The sequence below is a fragment of the Crassostrea angulata genome, chromosome 7 (genome assembly GCF_025612915.1).
Source record: "Crassostrea angulata isolate pt1a10 chromosome 7, ASM2561291v2, whole genome shotgun sequence".
Lineage (NCBI taxonomy): Eukaryota > Metazoa > Mollusca > Bivalvia > Ostreida > Ostreidae > Magallana > Magallana angulata.
The window spans coordinates 29,166,769-29,188,086 of NC_069117.1; the positions used below are offsets into that span (position 1 = coordinate 29,166,769).

The 21,318-nt window shown below is 31.6% G+C and overlaps 1 protein-coding gene across 3 annotated transcripts; it reads left to right on the forward strand.

The window, feature by feature from the left end:
• The first annotated feature begins 4,649 nt into the window (after positions 1-4,649).
• On the forward strand, positions 4,650-20,803 carry LOC128155294 (uncharacterized). 3 transcript variants are annotated; one of them, XM_052816929.1, is made up of 4 exons: positions 4,650-4,862; positions 17,831-18,150; positions 18,801-19,316; positions 19,958-20,803. In XM_052816929.1, exons 1-4 carry the CDS (start codon positions 4,840-4,842, stop codon positions 20,422-20,424), a joined length of 1,326 nt encoding a protein of 441 aa, XP_052672889.1. In that variant the 5' UTR covers positions 4,650-4,839; the 3' UTR covers positions 20,425-20,803. The 3 variants fall into 3 exon arrangements, with proteins under 3 accessions (XP_052672889.1, XP_052672891.1, XP_052672890.1); XM_052816931.1 differs by lacking the exon at positions 19,958-20,803 and having other exon boundaries at positions 18,762-18,890; XM_052816930.1 differs by lacking the exon at positions 4,650-4,862 and having other exon boundaries at positions 18,017-18,150; positions 18,762-19,316.
• Positions 20,804-21,318: the final 515 nt, after the last annotated feature.

Below are 21,318 nucleotides of genomic sequence, written 5' to 3' on the forward strand. Positions count from 1 at the left end.
TTTATTTAGAAATAGAGACAGTTATCGAACAATAGGTATTTTATAAAGTTATACGTACATGTACAAATAACACATAAAACAAACCAAAAAATAAAATTATCTGTATATTTTGCCTTAGAAACAAAACACTCGCCATTTTTGTGCACAGACTAAGGACTTACGCCTACCCATTAGCAGGCGTAGATTTAAACCCAAATTTAGTCCCGACTAAGTTTACGCCTTTTTGTGAAACGCAACTTAGTCTGGTTTTGAGGTTTAGTCCCTGATTTAGTCCGGACTAAGCTTACACCTGGACGTAGGCCTTTTTGAGAAACGGGCCCCTGGAGTTTTATACCGGCACTAAGCCAAAACCAAGGACAGATCTTTCAAAATGAATGATTCATCTTAGTAGACAAGATTTTAATCAACCCTTTTGTCACTGCATACACTCTTGTGGTAATTATCAGAGGACTTCCACTTAAATAGAGAAAAAGTAGAAAATGAAGTCTAAAAATAAATACAGAGTGAACATGGAAGTCGTAAAATGAAACTGTACTATGCAATTGGCATATGGTGGTTGGCCAATATGTGTGCTTGTCTGTCATGCAGAAGAAAAGAAATGATAAATGTAAACAGTATATACTAAATTTCATAACATGTTATATATCAATGCAGAAACAGATTATGTACAAGATTGCAAATATATTTTAAACTTGATGCGACCCCTTATTTATTAGCGTACGTAGTCCGAGTTCGATGTCGCTCAACGCTGAAAATGTTTATTACATCTAGAGGACGTGCGTACGCCCTTTTCAAGAGATGCATTGATAGAATGCATTATGATAAGGGATGTCAACGATTACTCAGGTACTCAACTATGCTAGGTCATATCGATCATCGACTAACATTTTCTAAGTCGATTACTCGTAATAAAGGAAAAGAAAAATTAAAACATTGATTTATTTTCTTCATTCATCAGTTTTTAGGTCAACAAGTCGTAAAGTTTTAAGTGAAATGAGATTGTCATGTTTTATTCTTGATATAAACATGAGATGCATATATACAGTGCAGCATAGATAAACGAAAATTTTATCAAATTAATCATTTAAAAGTTTGATTGATTTATTTATTTTTTATTTTTTATATCTTCTTATTTCTTTTTAGAGATGTTAGAAAAGTCTAAAAAAAAAAAAAAGAAAGTGAAGGGTTTGCGTGAAAGAAACCATTTTTGAAAATTGTATAAAGTTGTTTCGTACTAGTAGAATTTAAGCAATAGAGGCCCCACTCCGCCGTCAAAGGTCAACAACACTTGTGCTTCAATCCGTGTAAACAGCGTGCCTGCTAGATGGCATGGTGTAGAAAAAAAAAGAATTTTGTGAATTTAATTCATTTTTACTACATGTATTATAATATGAGATATCAATAGAGCCATCTGTATTTTTAGAAACATGTTGAGACTTCCTTGACTTTATTCACTTCCCTAGAGTAGATTTTTGAAGAAATTATGCATTTTCCCCAAATAAGTAACTCTACCGAAACACTAAAATTCTCACAAATATTATGCTTTGTGAAGAGTCCTTCCTGTTCGTATATCATGCACTCTATAAACCTGCGTGGATTTTGCAGAGTTCATCAAGATTTAAGTTTTTTTTCTTTAGATTTTTTGGGTTGGTTTATATGTCATTTTATTTAACTAGACCATATGAAAACTAAACTATTTTCTTGATATGTGGAAATACAAAATAAACAAAAATCAAAAAAATAGTTCTAGTGTTGCAAATTTTCGTCTAATAGGATAAAATTTACGAGCGCTTTTCTATCATTTCATTACATCTGAGTTACAAACATTTTTAATTTATTGAAAAATCACTCATTTGCACAGCAAATTCTTACAATTACAATTATATTTTACATTCCACTGAATGGAGATCAGAAAGGTAGTTTTTTTTTCTTACGGAGATTTATAATGGGTAATGTTTACATCTTTTTCTCCGTTCGAAAATATTCATAACACCTCGCACAATTTTTTAACGTAATCATTTGGGTAATTTTCATTTGTTTGCAAAGCAAAATCCCCGATGACTATGTTTTTTGGGTTGCGTATTGAAACATGAAGTGGTAGAGGGGGCCTCTCAAAACAGATAATCTGGACTGCTTTTGTTCTAGTACATAAACGTAGTTCGGGCACAAATGTATTTATAATAATCGAGATAATGATCAAAAAGTGGTTGAATCAGAACTTGGGACAGAGTAAACCTATTGTATAAAGTAACTCATAAACATTTCACCTCGTTAATTATCGACCTTTCCTTGGAATATAGTATGAAATAACAGAGTAATTTATCACTGTTTTTCACTGGCAAAAGGAAAGTACTAATACAAGCATAGCCGAGAGTAGTGATGAGGAGAATGTAAGATCGGAGGAGTCAAGGGGAAGAGGGAGAGGGAGAGGAAGAAGAAGGGGTGTGAGAGGAGGAGTCAGAGGTGTGAGAGGAACCAGAGGACCAGGAAGAGGCAGATCAAGAGGAGGCCGTGGCCAAGGACCAAATCGAGACACAAGAGCATTAAAAGCAATCAACAGACGGACATATGTTCTACAAGTAAGAACTTTACTTCAAAATAAAAGTTGATTAAGTTAAGCAATAGTAATCCAAAGTCTGTTTAGAATAATTCACTCACTTATTTTTTAAGATTAATTGAACGTTTTTATGTCAAAATTTGAGCATATGCAATGCACTATTTAATGTTGAATTGTGTTGCTTGGCACATGGTAAGTTGATCTTTTCATCCAATGTTGAGTTGTAGGATGATACTGCCAAGATGGGATTGGAAGAGTTGCGACAACTTTGCCTTAAGATGGCTGAGAAGCATCCGGGCCTTGTCAACGACATCTTAAGGCCAGCACCTCAACAAGGAGGGTATCATCCGCAGCCTGGAGACTGGTGTGTGTGTGAAAAATGCAGGGAAATGTCCATAGATGTTGAGAAGGTGTGCTGTATAAAAGAGAGATGCATTACACTTTTACCAGTAAGATTGTACTGAATAATTGTTTTTTCAAAGAATCTCCATAAAACCACATGAATAAAGCCAAAAATCATACAATGCTTGCTTGACGCCTCAACTTTAAGGTCACCTGAGTAAACTCAGGTGACCTATTGCTATCCGTTTTCGTCTGTCGTCGTGCGTTAACAATTTAATATTTTTAACTTCTTCTTTAAAACTACAAGTCCAGTTGTTACAATTTTGGTGTGAGGCATTTCTTTAGTAAGAGGAATCTTAATTGTAAAATTCACTACCGGGGCATCACAAGTGGGGCCAAATATGCAAGAAAAAGCCAAAATTTCAAAAATCTTCTTCTCTACTATAACACAAGTGAGGAAAAAACTGATTGCATGGTTATGATGTCCATGAAGCCCTCTTCTAAAATTGTGAAATCCATGCCCCCTGGGTCAGGGGTTCTGGCTCTAGAATGGGGCCAATATGGCCATATAGTAAAAATATATCAAATCTTAGAAAATCTTCTTTCTACTCCCATATATATTTGTTATAAATTAAATGCATGATTATGATGTCCATGAAGCCCTCTACCAAAATTGTGAAATTCATGGCCCCTGGGTCAGAGGTTCTGGCTCTAGGGTGGGGTTAATATGGCCATGTAATAAAAATGTATTAAATCTTAGAAAAACTTATTTTCTACTCCTTTATATATATTTGTTAAAAACTAAATGCATGATTATGATGTCCATGAAGCCCTCTAACAAAATTGTGAAATTCATGGCCCCTGGGTCAAGGGTTCAGGCTCTAGGGTGGGGCCAATATGGCCATATAGTAAAAATCTTTAAAAATATTCTTTACCTCCAAACATGTGGGCAAAAACTGAAAACATGGCTAGATATCCACTAACTCCTCCACCTAAATTGTGAAATTCATGGCCCCTGGGTCAGAGGTTCAGGACATGGGGGGGGGGGGCAATATGGCAATGTAGTGTTAATGCATATAATGTTTTTAAATTCTCTTCATTATTCCCACACATCTGCATGAAAAACTGACGTCATTATTATGTTTACTAGGAAGTCCTCTACTAAAATTTTTAATTTCATGTCCCCTGGAATATGGGTTTTGACTCTAGGACAGGGCCAAAATGGATGTATAGTGTATAGTGTTACAATGTAATGCATAGAATGTTCAAACGTTATCTTCTGTATTTTTATCATTGGAAAAAAAACAGTGACAAAATGGATGTTTAGGTGTTAATGCATATAATGTTTAAAAATTATCTTCTTTACCCCCACAGACCTGAAATGTGAAAGGAAAACTGAATTCATGATTTTGTAGATCAGATTTTTAAGTCATCATCATCTTCTTCATCAGCATCCACTTCTGACTAATGCATGGAGATGTCAATTGACAAACTACAACAAAATAGTAATAAGTACTTTTGTAGGACAAGCAAAACAGATGTACATTTATAAATAAATCGAAAAAAAAAAACACAGAAGGGGAAAGAAGTAAAAGCGCAACGCTCATAATAAGAAATGCATGTTGAATTTACAAACTATTACACCACATGTGCAGAACTGAGAAAAAATAGCTCTTCATGATCACATACACAAGATGATCAATGGTAAGGATGATTTTAAATGTACATGGGCATATTTGTCAAATGGCGGCCCAACATCGAAAGAAGGCATGACGGGAAATATGGAAGGAGTAAGTCACAATGCACATTGTCTAAATGAACTACATGCACTGCATCACTGAAGTGTCACTCCCCAAAATAACTTGATACTTATTCGAGGAAGATGTTTGTGTTGTGATTACAGGATTTAGTTTTTATTTCTCATTATGAACTGACAGACCATGAGGAAAGTTTCTAAATTAAGGTAATTTAACAAATTTTTTAATATCTTAACTCTTAAAAAAAAACCTATACTTTGATTCTTGTATTGGTGAAAAGGAATGACATAAACGTTCTTACAGCAATACAGTTTTGAAAATTCTTCCGCATTTGATAGACATTTCCAAGGTAGAGTGACATCGAACTCGGACTTGTCCTACGTACGCTAATAAATAAGGGTTGGTATGAAGTTTTTAAAAAAAATTGCGAACTTGTTCATAATCTTTTTCTGCATTGATATATAACACGTTATGAAAGAACTTTAGCTATAGAGAATGGGCCCCTTTTCAGTGCCGTTTTTATGTAGAAAGTATCAATAAATAGCTTTTTCCCGTAATATTTAAGCACTGATGGATACTTCTGAATTATGTGAACGCTTAACCTCACAAAAAAGCATATATTTTAAACAATGGAGGATTTTTTAATGCCTACTAGACTTTGACCCGTGCGTGCACGGGTTGACATTGCATATGATATCGGGCATTTACAAAATAGATACATCGAAACACCGTTTATTGTTGACATTTGCATAACCAAACTTCAAGCGTACAATAATGCTATTAATTTCACTACACTCTGCTGAGTTGGAATTATCTAACTGTGTCTCGGAAAATGCTTTCATTACAGTTAAAATGCCTCCCATGTAGCAGAAAATTGCAGAATCGCTCCAAAACGATTTTGGAGAAAATCAATAAAGTTGCATTGAAAATAGCAGTCAAATTGTTCACAACAATCCATTTTGAAGCTGTATATACCTTTCTTTGAAAAGTTTAATTCTATAATTGCAGAATTCACGAATTTCAACAACGTTTTTTTATGTATCCATGTACCATGTTGACATTCGAAACTCTCGGGAATTTTTATAGTAAATGCACTGTCTTAGAGTTATCTCCCGTATTTTCTTTGATGAACAGAAAAAAAAATTCCAATTAAAAATTAGCACACATTTGTTTTATCGTTTCCAAGTTTATCCATGCAAATGTGTTATTGTGGAAATATAAAATAAAGAGCCTCCCGTGATTTAGCGTGAATGTAATGCGCATGCGCAAGATTGTAAAATTCAAAAAAATCAGATGATTTCCGGAATTTTTTGAGAAATTTTCGTTGATTATTATTTAATTAAGCTTGATTGAGAAAAAATAAAATCAAATTAGTAATCTTCAAGTACCAATTATGTTTAAAATATATAAAACAAAAGACAGTACTCTTCCTATTTATCGGTATGAAAGCTAAAAAATTCGAGTCTATTATTTTAATATAGTAGTATAAGTAGATAATCTAAATCCGGAAAAAACATACTGAACTTATTTGAATTGTGTCTATTTAAATCAGTTGGTGGATCGATTTGCGCGTTTGCTAAATTATACTTTATGCGTTATTTTATGTCTGGAGAAAAATCAAATAAAACTTTGGTGTTGCATACTACCATAATGGTTAACTATCTCTCGCTTGCTATCGGAAAACCCTTGAAATTCACATACATATTTCATTTTTTAAGTACCAGTCTACTGTTGTATAAACGGAAGTTCTCTCTTTTCTTCAAGTTTGTACACGGTTAGGCTGACAGTTAACAAAGGCTTTGAAATGAATGTCCGTCCTCGATTTACTATACAAAATTACGAATGTTGGCTGACCACTAATAACTTGTAAAGCTTCGTGCTTTTAATGTTCATAAAAATCAGAGCTAAAACTTGTTGATTTTTTTAGTTTATATATCAATAGATGATGTGAGATAAAAAATTATGCTTAATTTAAATCTTCATTTTTTTCATTTAATACCGGGGCCTATAAGTGCACTTGTCCTTTAGTATATACTTTTTCATTCATCATGTGTTTTCTTCTGACTAACAGACAAGCACACATATTGACCAACCACAAGATGCAAATAGCGCGATACATTTGCATTTTCCGACTTCCATGTTCACTCTGTATTTTTTATTTAGATTTTATTTTCTACATTTTCTCTACTGATGTGCAAGTTATGTAATTATTTCCACACAAGTGTATGTAATGACAAAAGGGTCTCTATTGGTAAAGATGAATCATTCGTTTGAAAGAGTAGTCCTTGGTTTTAGCATATTGCCGGTATAAAACTCAGTGTATGGATATCATTTTGATGTCCGATAAACCCCCTAACCATGGGTGCACAGGATCACTTGTTGGATGCTGAATACTACAAGGTCTTTCCAGGGTTGGCATTGATAAATTTACCAATAAATATTTAAGCCATAATTGCATGAAATTGCCATCACTAGAAGGGTGTGTAGAAATAATAGCAAATATTACCAAATAAACATATCTATCTATCTATCTATCTATCTATCTATCTATCTATCTATCTATCTATCTATCTATCTATCTATCTATCTATCTATCTATCTATCTATCAAATATTACCAAATAAACATATTTATCTATCTATCTATCTATCTATCTATCTATCTATCTATCTATCTATCTATCTATCTATCTATCTATCTATCTATCTATCTCAACCTTTTGAGATTCTCTCATTCTCTCTCTCCTTAATAAAAAAGCCCCTATATATCTAATGATAGACTAGTACATTAAAATTATATAAATCATTGTAAAATTTGATGAGTTGGAAAAAGGTCACTAACACAAGTATCTCAATCTTTTAAAAAATTGTTGTTAAAATCTGTAAAACTATGCGTAATGGTCATATACTTTGAACTGGTTGAATTGGCAGGCTATTTGCGTGTGTATCCTTAATCAAGTGACATTTCCTCATTGCTTATCATAGTGACATTCTATTATTGTTTCTAAATTATTTTTTTAGACCAAGTTTTGATATGTCTCATAATAATTTAATTTAAAAATAAGGTCAGTGTACAATCTCGAGATCAAGAAATCTGGAAATGTCAAGCAATTGTAGGTTCCCATACCAGAAATAACATAATTTCCAAATAAATATGTTATTAAAGTCATTGTTTCAATAAATAAAGCTTTTTCAGACCAGTAGCACCTTTTTCAGTAGAAAATATTTTACTTATCCTTTTGGAAGATGTTGAAAAAAAAGAAGTTACCGGATGTCTAAATCTAACAAAACCGCAAGCATATATAAACAACTTTAATAAATATTCTTTAAAGGTTAATATATTTATTGTACTCAAATTACCAGTTATAATCTCAGAGTCCTTGAAATTTTCCTATGTAGCTACATGCGCATTTTTAAAGCGCTAAGCATAGTTAAGGGCTTCATTGCCGTTAGACTTGTACTTCCGGTTTATCAAATAACCGCCCATATGAGAAGAAATATACATCATTTAAACTTGTATGGGAACCAGTATCAGGGGTTAACGCACATAGTTGCACGGGCTTTTGTGAATCTAAGGTCCAGGTTGCTTACGTACATCATTGCAGGGGCTGTCACGAAGTGATAAGAAAATATAGTGCCTAAACAGAAGTTGAAATATAGAAAAATCTAATCGATTCTTTTTTACTAAGCTTCTACAAAGTAAATTCCCTTTAGAACCAAGCTAGGTTAGAGCTTTTCAATACTATCAGTAATTTGATTTTCTGATATATGTATAAAATCATATGATTTTAATTTATAAATGCGTTGTCCCTGAGTTTCACGCAAAAAATATATAAGCGAGGTATCACCGGATGCGATGGGGGAAAATTCAGCATGCACATGAGCTAGGCTGTTTCCTGTGCGGAATTATGAGAAGGTCAGGGAACCAGGGTAAGACAAGAATCGAGATTCATGCCATAAACACAAGTTAAAGTTTCAAGGCTCTGAGATAATAAAGGTGTCAGTAAACAAAACAAAAGCGAGGTATTCCTTTTAAGAAATATATTTTCTTCCACATATTTAGCATAAATCGTGATGTTTTGTTGTTTTCTAAAATACCTTATCTTTTCTTTTGGGCAAGTCTAATGTACTTCCGAATACAATTTTACGCATATAAAGCAAAATATGATTGATAAATATTTGACTGTTACTGCATAGTTACATGTAACAAAGTCAAGCAATGCGTACATGTAATGTGTGTGCTAATAGTGAAATTCGCCAAATGCCTAATCCTATACATGTATTCTTTACTAATATAATTCATAATTATGTTAAAGGTATCGACCCTTTAACTTCTTAGGTAAAAGGGTCAGAGATATACATGTACGTGATACAACATTAGAGGTCTCCCCTGTAATTGTCATAATATAAAAGCGGGGGTTTATATTTAAGTCGTTGAAATCTTGTATAACCTTAAGGCTTTCATATTTCTGTGAGAGACAATGCATATGGTCCATGTATTACAGTCCTTCTTTAAAGGACTACAGTCCTTCTTTAAAGGACAACAACTTGTTTCCTAGTATATGGGGACTTGTATTAATATACTGTTTACAAAAATGTAAGTCTAAATATTTACTTAAATACTCTGTGCCTAGTGTTTTCTAGTAGAACCAGAGAAAAAAAAATGCAGTACATGCAATTTACACGTAATGTACAGTCGATCGTTATCAAATGTAATTGTACACTTTTTTTTTAAACAAATGACACAAAAGTTCACATTTACACTATTATTTCAGGAATGGAAGGATCCAAAACGTTATTTTTTCAGCATAAAATTTTAATGCAAATACATGTGTTTTAAACAAGCTAATTAGCCGCTTTCCAGTGCTAGCAGTACTTTGATTGTTTGTTATAAGTTTTGTTCCTTGCAATTTCATATAAATAACTTCACAAAATTATATAATACTTAAAACTATATTATGCATTATCTTGAAAATGTGTATTTCACAACGGATATGTTTTGGTAAAAATGTCAATTATTTTGGATAATAAAACCTCTATATATTTTAGATAAAGTTGATAAGATTCAATTAACCAATGAACAACGTGTTCTGCATTTTTATGTATAAAGAATAATCAGGAAATAATATTCGTAAGTACTGAACACCATGTATATTTTGAAATTTTTTGAATTTTTTAGCAATCGTGAAAATCTTTTATAAATTACTGAAAAATAACACTATGAATTTTAAAAATCTTTTAAAGAAAAATTATTACTAAAAAAACAAAACAAAAGATCAACAACCTCAAATCGAAAAATACGTAACATTATTACATTTAACATTAAACATTGCTTTTTCCGCTCATGAACTCGGTATTAATAATACCATATCTGAGAGATAAAACTTTCGAATTATTCTGTTGTTTATTTCGCATGCACGCACATACGCACGCACGCACACTAACTTTAATCATTGTCATAATGACACAAAAAATTATAAAACAAACTTGCTTGAATATTGCCTTCATCGGTTAAAATTTGTTTAACTTATACGTGGTTTTAAGAGCTTACGAAGCTGCAGCTGGACTATCTAACCACAAAAATAGACTTCCTTAAAAGCGTATATTTATCAGTTCTGTTCTGGAATGTTAACAACTGCTAAAAATGTCCCGAAATAATAACGACTTTGTAGATGACCTTCACATCTATGATGTTATTCTGTTAATTAGAATGCTGGTTAAATCTAAACGATTGTTTTGAGAGGGAAGAAAGACTTTTGTTGAGTTGATCCACAAAATTAGTTGTGATTTTTTTTTGAAAATCATAATTCATATATTACTCATATATATTTGCTTGCTATCTATATACAAGTAAACGCGTTGTATTTAAATAAAAAAGAAAGGACAGATGTTTTCCGATATTAAAAGAAAAATGTTTCAAAAGGTCTCGTCTATAAAACGAGACGTTGTAACGCTAGCTAATTTCTGTTTGGCTTTTATGAAATTGTATTGATGGGGTTTGTAGTGACTGATTTCGAACCAGGTGTAAAGCAAATAATAAACCCCCTAGAAAAATAACCCGCGGTAATTTTTCTACGTAAAGACTCTCGGTCATAATTTTATTTTGAAAAATAACACTTTTGCCTAAAAAGAAATGTCATTTTCATATGAATGAGCACGTTGTAAGCAAACAAAAGTGACCATTGTAGACTATACTCTATCTCAAGATATACTCGACATCATATTTTTCTCAAATTACTCGATATTTATAAATACCTCAGGGTTCAAACGATGTTCATTTAAAAGAATGAAAAAAAAAAGATTTCTTCTTAGAAACGCTTCCTCTAGCTCATCAGGTTTCAACACACGACTGAAAAATGTGATGTTTACGGGGATTTTGTATTGCAACAGACCCGGATTATAACGCTGAAAAATTGTGCAAGGTATTCCGAGTAACTTCCGAATGGAGAAAGTATGTCAACATTCCCCAGTATAAATCTCCAGAAGAAATCAGAAATCTGAATTTCTCGAGTTTGTTTTGACCATATTTTACTGATTGCTCAAAAGGATCAGAAACAATTTCTAACAACTTACTTGTTCTCCTTAGATTTAACAGTAAATAAAAATATGTGAATGAAATTACCTAAGATATTTTCCCTTTCATTTTTTTAGTTGTACGTTTTTCACAGGAATGGATTGTGTACTTTTTAAAATTAAAAATCGTCCAATTGTGCTGCATAAATATTTGGGACAGATAAGTATGACCCTCTCATATATATCATTTATATGTACTGTAGTCTCTACAATATTGTATTTTTATTTAAGTAAATAGAAACTAACACGAAATTATAAATCATTTATTAAGGATGACGTTGATTCAGAATAAAAAAAAGTCCACTGATGATAATGAAAAACCATCTACACTTTGTATTGTATGTTAAATATAGACCTTTGGTTAAAGTGTTATTTTTCCTTTTGAGTTAATGGTCATTAAATATTTTTTGAAAATTAAGAAAAATCCCTTATAATTTTATCCGATTGAGATTTTAATAAATGTGAAAATATTACAAATAATTTAAATCTTTTAAAATCGAAACACAGTTTATGAATATATGAATGGTGGTGGCACTAAATAGATACAAAGCATTAAGATTTCATTAACTATTTAAAAATATATTCCAGTCCGAATTTTCAGCTATCCGTTTTCAAATCTCTTACCATTTTTATTAAATTTAACAAAAAATTGAATGATGATAATACAAAAGAAGATTTAATAACTTAATATTGACCTTATTTCTGTTGGCATAAAATTTATATGAGGTCAATGATAAAAATTTAAACACGATTTGAGCCCAAAATTCTAAATTTTATTTTTCCATTTTAAATGTTTAAAATGAATAATATGGGTATCTTTAATGCTTTGTCAAAATTTAAGAGTCAGATAGTGAGTTATAAGCAAGATACGGAGTTTGGAATTCTTTGTTTTGTAAACAAAGCTCGAGCTTTGTTATTGTTTAAATATGTGTTTTATTGTTTAAGTTTCAATCAAACGTTGCTTCTTCTATTGATAATATATTTAATAAAAACACTGAATAGGTTTGCCTTGTTTCCCACGAGTTATTATGCCAAAGAAATGGTAATTCCATACTTTACATTATTTGTAAAAAAAATATTAGACTCCGGCTTTGTTTACATAACAATGAGTTCTTACCTCTGTATCTCCCTTATAACTTAAATTCTAACTTTCAAATTATGGTGATTCATTCAAAATCATTTTATTTATTAAAAAAAAATTGTTCATAATCCTGTCCATCGTGTCTATTTTTCTTTTTCTTTTTTATTATTTACAATGATTTAGGAATGCATTTCAAATGATCAAATGAAATTTGAGAGTCGTTCTTTAAGTTAGGAGCAAGATACAGAGCTTACAATTCTTTGTTATGTAAACAAGACTCGTGTCCTGTTTTTGTTTACATAGGTTTAATATACCAGTAATTTTTTTTTAACACATTCATAGTTTTAAATTGGAATTCTCACTTCAACATTCAAATTGTAAACAAATGCTTTGTTTACATAGCAAATAATTGTAAGCTCTGTAACTCGCTCATAACTCTACAAATGACACACAGATTTTGATTGTCTGATAAAAATGCCTAACTGAAGCATTGTAAACATTAAAATCGGAAAAATAAAAAATCAGGATCATGCCTAGAAAGATATGGTGTCTTTTATCTTTTTTAAGCATTTTTCATTTTTTTTGCACTGCGTGCCATACGATTAACTTAATGAATAAGTGAGATAAAACCAACATAAAATATGCCAAGTTATAATGAATAACATAAAATTTATACCGAATTTCCTCCGTTTTGCTATAAGTCCATTTTTGTTTGAGCCTTTTTCCATAATACAGTGAAAATATCAAATGCCATGTCTAAAAAATTCATTTAAAATATACTTTTTGTGTTTAGAACAAATTTTACTCAAGGCATTGATCTTTATAACAATCTGAATTTGAGAACTCAAATCCTGAGAAAACAACATTCTTAATTTTTAAAATATAGTCACTGTAAAACGAAATTCTGTTAAGTGGCGATAAAAGAGAGACTCTGGATTAGTCATGAATTATACTTGCACTGAGCACTTATTTACTTTCACATAAAATTACAACTGAAACTCTGTATACACATAAAATAAAATTTTTAAAGTGAAATCGTGTCATGCAATTTTCTTTACTTATCAACGATTTTATACAACATTTTCTTTTTTACAGCAGGGGTCATTATCTCGAGGGGAGGTGGGGGGTGGTAATCGTTTCTCTTTGTGTGAAAAATGACCCCTTTATTCATTGTACGGCTGGCGGTCATTAGTCTACGTCGAAAAATGACTCCCGGTCATTAATTTATGGAACTATATTATAGTTGGGATCTATTTTCTTGATAGTGATAATTCGGTTCTAGGGGCGTTAATCTCATTAATTGGGCTATTTCATCATTCTACAAGTTAGCTGATTACCAATCTCAAACCTTGTATTCAAATTGAAGATTAAAGGAACATTTCTATTGCTTTGAAGTGGTAAAGTTTATATTGATATTTAATCTAAAGAAAACCCAAGAACATGGAAGAAACTGCTCTTGCTTAAAACAAAAAAGATACCATCTACTATTGCGGTAGAAAACAGAAGTTAAGGGGCTGGTTTTATGTTTCTTAAATGTCAATAAATATGTCTAATGTTGTCCACCCCTTCATTATCTGTGTTTTCAATTTGATTAGAATAGTAATTGATTTATGTTTGGCTGAGCGAAGCGAAAAGGAACAAAGAGGGTAATCAGACTAATCCGGGATTAATACGTTTAATCTTAACTTTTACTTTGTCTTAAACACATGCTATCCTAGGTACATGTAGGTGCGCACTCGTTTAAAGTTTTTTTCTCTTTCAGATGACTGTGTTCATTGTTGAGTAAACATACAGTACAAATAAACGCTGTTCTTATTTAGAACATAGTGTGGATCACTAGAAAATGTTACACTTGATTATGAATTAGAATAACCAATTGCAAATTAAATACATTTTTTTAAACATTATAAGGTTGGTAAAAAAACAACCTTATGTATTATTTTGTTGAAAGTTGACCATTTGTACAAAACAACAGGTTTACACATGTAAATGGTAGACAAGGATGGGATTGTCAAGGTTATATTATATGTACCTTTTGTATTTTAAAACACAAATTTCATTAGCACTTTTGGTTGACAAGAAAGATACTGGACATTTCAACAGTATATAAACCGATGCTTTTTTAAAGGACTAAACCTGATACACATAGTAATACATGGTAAAATGATGCCCAGACTAGACAAAAGGAAAACTATGTGTCAATATTGTTATATATATTGATATTTTAGCACTTAAGAGTACAACATGTACTTCTAAAAAAAGGAATAAGACAGGTGTTGTAAATGATGTTTTACAAGACACAGTACCATCTTATGAGAAAAATCACATGCTGCCTACAGAATGAGAAGTGAAGAAAGTCTTTATGAAACTAAAGTGCAATAAGAGTAGTGCAGACAATGGTGAAATTTATAGTTTTTTTTCCAAAACAAAAGATATAGAAGCTACAAATCCTACCAATATTATTTACATATTCAATAAAATATTTTATTCTGATATATACAAGGAATCAAAATGTTTGTCAAAAGGGTTATTGTAACATTTTTTAAAGGTAAATTACAATACCATACATAAATTAATATACATAACAAACTAGATGGGTAACTGTGGTTTGTTATTAAGAAATAATAAATGAATATGACAAGAAATATAGAATCATCATTGTTGCCTTGTTTGGTCTTAGTGAGGCTGGGTTGTCAACAAATTAACCATTAGCAGATCTACCTAAAATTTTAAGGTATGGGTTGATTAGCTGTAATTTATGATTTAGTAAAGAAAATTTACAAGTTTTACCTTTAAAATTTGGGTATTTTCTTATATTTCAATATAGATCTCTTCTTCCATGGGATATTAATACAGTCAAAAAGTGGCAACGACTATAGAACCCTCTTTATTTGGATCTAAGCACAGTGGATGCAAAATTTGAATATATATTTTTATTAGCCGAACATTGAAGAACAAATATGTATTTCAGGATTGATTAATGAATTATGCATGAGCATTAAATTTGATTTAAATCATCTTACATCTAGATATAAATATAGGGTTTACAAGAAAAATGCCGTGCATTTCTAAGTCTTTTTATAAAATTGTAAGAGCTTTTATAAAACACTAGGAAATATTGGCAGATACATTGTTATACATACAAGAGCCCGAAAGGCTTATTCAGAATACAAGATCCGAAAAATACAATATTCGAAACACGAGATACAAGATTCGAAAATCGAGACTCAATGTCTATTAGTTAATTAACCAATTAAATCAAGAATCTGAAAATCTGTATCCTAGCGACATCAAACTGTTCTAAATAGATCATTCGTACATGCATTTATGTACAAATAAATGCTATGTTCTCCCTATCTAAATAATTATTTGTATTCATTTTTATTGATTTTATTCACCCTTTGTACATTCCCATCTGATGCGTTTGAACCCTGGGATATTTAACCATCAATAGTTTAATCCCGGGGATTATTTATACCTGTTCATAGAAATGCAGCTATGGTAGAGAGCTTCATACGCGCATCCATTTTATGAGGGGGGGGGGGGGGGGGGGGTCCTAGGCCTATTTTCAATAATTTTACTATGTGAATTTAATACGCTTTAATTTACCCTAAGGAAGGGGGTTTCCAGATCCCTGACACCCTCCCATTTAGGTCTTAACATGAAGATTAGTATCTAAAATACGTTATAATCTAAATATGAATGAATATATGCATTACTTAACTATTTTTATGTATACAGGCATACAATATGATTATAAACTAACCATTGAGTTATTATCATAGCATAAGCAATTATCAATAAATACAAAATTTTTCAAAATGTTAGGATCCTTTTCCTAAGTAAACTGTTTCAAACTTTTGGCATTTTTTTTTCACTTAAGAAGGATAGATATATATATGTATATATTGATAAGTCAAATGTAGGGCTATATTTGTGGGTGTCGATTTTTTCACATTGCCGATTTCATGCAGTGAAACTTAAAAAAATTGATTTCATGAATTTTTTCAAAATTTTATTGTATAGTTTGTTTTAATCCATTCGTTGATATATAGCACGAAAGAATATAACTAAAGGTATAAACAGGCATATGTATTACACCCAAGTTGAATTTCTCTGTAGTTTTCTAACCCTCCCCCTTGCCAAAATTTACAATTAAATGGAAATCATACAATTGTGTACTTTGTAAGTAAGCAACTCTCTCAAGATGTAGCACTGCAAAGAACTGTGTACTTAATATACTACTTCATTACACTTTGTCGGATAAAATTAATCAAGGTGAAGCTTCAATGGAATGAGTGGTGCAAAATTACCACTTTGTCGCCATACAGTGCATACACGCACAGAATATCAAATAAAGTAACCGTGTGTAATAAGTGGATTGCATAGAACATGGCGGTAAATTTTTCCAAATAAGTGCAAAAACCAAAAAATCCTGCAAATACTTTGATATCAAGACCCGACTGATGAAAAAACCCCGATGTTAATACATGTAGTTAAACAAGGAAGAACCAGTAGTTAATACATATTTGTACAATGTTTTGATGTTTATCTTAATTACATTTTGATTAAGGGGTAGGACCCAACATCAAGGTAACAGAAAAGGTCCGTCCCATTGAAATGCTATATGCAAATAACTTACTGTATTTAAACCGATGACCTTAAGGGGTAACTTAGTCTATTACAAATAACTTGAAAACGATCGAGGATATTTGTAATTCAATATACATGTAGAATCAAAGTTGTTGATCGTAACAAAAACTGTTTGAAAAATCATTACCACAATCAGATATGGCCTATTAAAGGGGCATGGTCACGATTTTGGTCAAAAATTATTTTTTCGATTTTAATGTTTACAATGCTTCATTAAGGCATTTTTAATAAGCAACCAAAATTTGATTGTCATTTGTTGAGTTATAAGCGAGTTACAGAGCTTACAATTCTTCGCTATGTAAACAAAGCTTTTGTTTACATTTTGAATGTTGAAGTGAAAATTCCAGTTTTAGACCTCAAATGAATGTGTTAATCGTAAGTAACTGTTTATTTATGCTTAAAATGAAAAAAAGATAGACAAATCAGCTTGAATTTTTTTTACTGGTATATTCAACCTATGTAAACAAAAACAGGGCACGAGCCTTGTTTACATGACGAAGAATTGTGAGCCCTGTACCTTGCTTATAACTCCTTGACTGGCGTCCTAATCTCATTTGATCATTAGAATTGCATTCCTAAAGCATTGTAAATAATACAGAAAAATAAAATTTGACCAAAATCGTGACCATGCCCCTTTAAGAGATTTTCGAGGATTGGAAGCTTTGTTTTTAATGTGCCGTATGTAAAAATACCCCACTTTGTTGAGCATTGTTAAAGATTTTGGCAGTCTTATACTTAATCTGATTGGACTCTAAAATTTATACACATTTCATCGTAACGTTACAAAAAATTCGAATGGATGACCTACTCGTTCCTCGTAACGAGTTCATATCTAGTTGCTATTATAATTGTGTACATTGTATTTCAGGGGAGCATACGCATCTTTGCTGATCGGATCAATATTTATGATCACTGTAAAGATCTCGATGAAATCTATTTCACAACAACAGGAATTTGCCGCATATCTTAATAGTTCGTATCCGAATTTGGTTAAATTTTACTTTTTGGAACAAAATAAGGAATTAAAGAATAACACCAATTTTGGAAGAGAGCTGGTGTCTGTGATCCGAAGGAAAATGTTGCCAGCACAATTTCTTCAAGAAGAGTCTTGTGAGATTGAAACGGCACTCTTCTATCTAAGAAACCACAAGAATATTACTATAGAGAACTTTGAAGACCCATTTGCCAGTAAGTAGTAAACGGATTGATTGATTGATAAATAGATTTTGACGTGCTCATCAATACCTAAGCTATTCCTCTCCGAGAAAAGGTCAATTTTCATTGACAGTGTAAAAGGTAGATCCATCTACATGAATATTATGAAGCCGTTTTAATTCATGCTTAAACTTGGCAGTACATGTCAAACTCAAATTTGATGAAGGTGGGTTTTTTTCATGGTTAACTGTCTAGAAATTTGTTAATTTATACGAATACATTGAACGCAACATTATAATTTTTGACACTCGTATGACTGCATCAAGGTTGCATTAATATTTCAGTTGAAAAAGCTCATTTATCACAACATATTAATAGCAAATCTTTGGAAAAAAAGAACATTTTAGATTCTGGCAGTCTTTGAATATTAATAACCTTTGCCTAGCAAATAAGAAAAAGGTACTCAAATTTTGATATTTTGTTTGATGAGCAAATTAGAAGGCTGCATCCCAACGAAAGTCCAAGCTGTTGTTCAAATGGCTCTACAAACGTACTACTTTGTAGACTGGAGAATAATCTTTTAATATAAAAAAAAAAATTATGTGTACTGTTTTGTTCAATGTATTTTGTTTTATTTTTTACAGCCATCGGCTAACCGTTAACCTTGTTCTTTTTATATTAAGATTTTACGCCTATTGGCGGTGATGATTGGACGTTTTCATCAACCGTTGATTGCCTTCGAAACTCATCCACCAGTATTTTGGAGAAATCAAATACTGAACGAAAAAGACCTTATATTGGATGCTCAGAGAATGACGTGTACATGAATCTTACACATTTGAGTTCCGGTTCCCCCGACCAAGTGTTTCAATTCCCGAGCAACTGTCTCAAACGGGTTGTCGCCAAATACTGCAAAGACAACTTAACAGTGCCAAATATTGTTCACTACATATGGTTTGGGAGCCTGTCCTTTGAGTTCATGCATTTTGTGAGTTTCTTGAGTGCATATAAGTATCAAAATCCCTGCATGATATTGTTTTTTCACGACATGCTACCATCTGGAATATGGTGGAATTTGCTGCGACAGACGGTTCCCAACATTGTACTTGTAAAAGTTATCACGCCTACCCATATCTCAGGGAGAAGAATTAAATTCATACAACACAAGGCGGACATTTTTCGACTTCAGATACTTAAAGGTATTATATGTGGACAAGTATATTCGAACTAAAAGCGTTAGGTTTCATTATTTCTACATGTTACATATAAATCTAACATATAAATCTTACAATTGTCTTCTTGTGTACATTCAATTTTATTCAATAGGACGAGGTACATTTCTCTACAAAATATAAAATAAGAACACCAAGGCTTTTTATTAAAAAGATTAAACAAAAAGTGTACTTACCTTCGCTTCCCTTTGAAATATATAAAGATTAGCGATAAGAAATAAATCGCGAACACTTGAGCAGGTAATTACTATTCTCTTTGGACGTATGTACATTTTTCAGCATAAATAAGTACTTGAGAGATGGCTTTAATATTTACTAACATTATAAATTTAAAATGTTTATGACATTCTTGTTGTGCAATTTTATAAGGGTAACAATTTTTTAATTTCTATTTATCAACTCAATCAACCTTGGAAATGTTTCCGCTTTTCCTTGAAATTCCATGTGGATGTTATAATACAACAGGACATATACTTTGAAAATAAAAATGACTTTAGTGGAAACGTTTTCACAAATTCATATTCATGCAATAGTAAAGTTTTAAATTGTTTACAAATTCACAAACGTTTATCATTATTTGGAATTTGCTGTCTTATTTTTGTTTGCAGAGTATGGCGGTATATACTTAGATACCGACCAATACATCTTACGGTCGCTAGATGAGTTCAGGAACAACGAATGCACGATGGGAGTGGCCCATGACGGATCGGTAGGTAGTGCGTTAATCATTGCTGCCAGAAATTCCAGATTCATCCAAAAATGGATTGAGAGTTATCGTTCCTATGATCCAAAGAGCTGGGGAGGCAACTCTGTAACAATGGCAACGAAACTTACAGAAAAATGTCCTGCTCTAGTTCGGCTACATAGACATCATTGCATGTTCTTTCCCCATGGACTAGTGTTGTATAACCAAAATTACAAGTGGTCCCACAGTTATGCCATTCATATTTTTAAAAATGGACATATTAATATGTTAAAGAGCATCAACTTTGATACTGTGCGAAAGCTAAATAATACAATCGGTGCTTTTTTCCGATATATACTGCATGGCAACAAAGAACTTTGTCGCAAATGATATCAATTCGACTATCAATTTTTATTGATAGGGTCACTGGCCAAGAATTTACGTATCCTTAAAAGTGTGATTTTCACTTTCTCCACGAAAATTGATACCCTTGAATATTAGTATAATTAGATACTAATCATCTTCGCTAGCCAAGGGTTTACGACCTACTCCTCTTCTCTCGTTGTAGAGGAGCGGAGTAACCGTAAACCCTTGGCTAACGAAGATGGATAAATTTATTACAATCTAACTTGCATTGCCAAGGTTTCAAAATTTTCAAATTTTGCACCCGTTTAATGTTCATGTTTCGAAAAATTCAAATATAATTATCATATTGTAGACCATTGTTAAAAAGTTTAGATACATGATGTATCTTACCTGCCAGTTAAGATAGTTACCTTTAAGAGATAAATTCCAATGGAAAACTTTTCATATATGAAAAAAAATTCCTTGAACAGTTTTAGATTTTCCTTCCGAAATAAAAGAACTTCCTATAGGAATTTGAATTCCGACAGGATTGAAACAAAATTTCAAAATGATTTCATAATCAGAAAGAATATCTTAATTTCCTGTAGAAAGAATGCCTGTCTAAATCAAACTCTTATAGGAATGTTTTTGATCCTATAGGAAATTAAATAGTTCATCTAGGAAATTAAGAATCCTACATGATTTTCAAACTGTTGCATGATAAAATACTCATCCTTAAGGAATATACATTTCCATGGGACATTAACTTTATTTGATAATATTTACTTTATTTTATATATATATTTTATATATATATATATATATATATATATATATATATATATATATATATATATATATATATATATATATATATATATATATATATATATATATAATGATATCATAGTACATTGTTCTGTTTTCTAGAGTGCATTT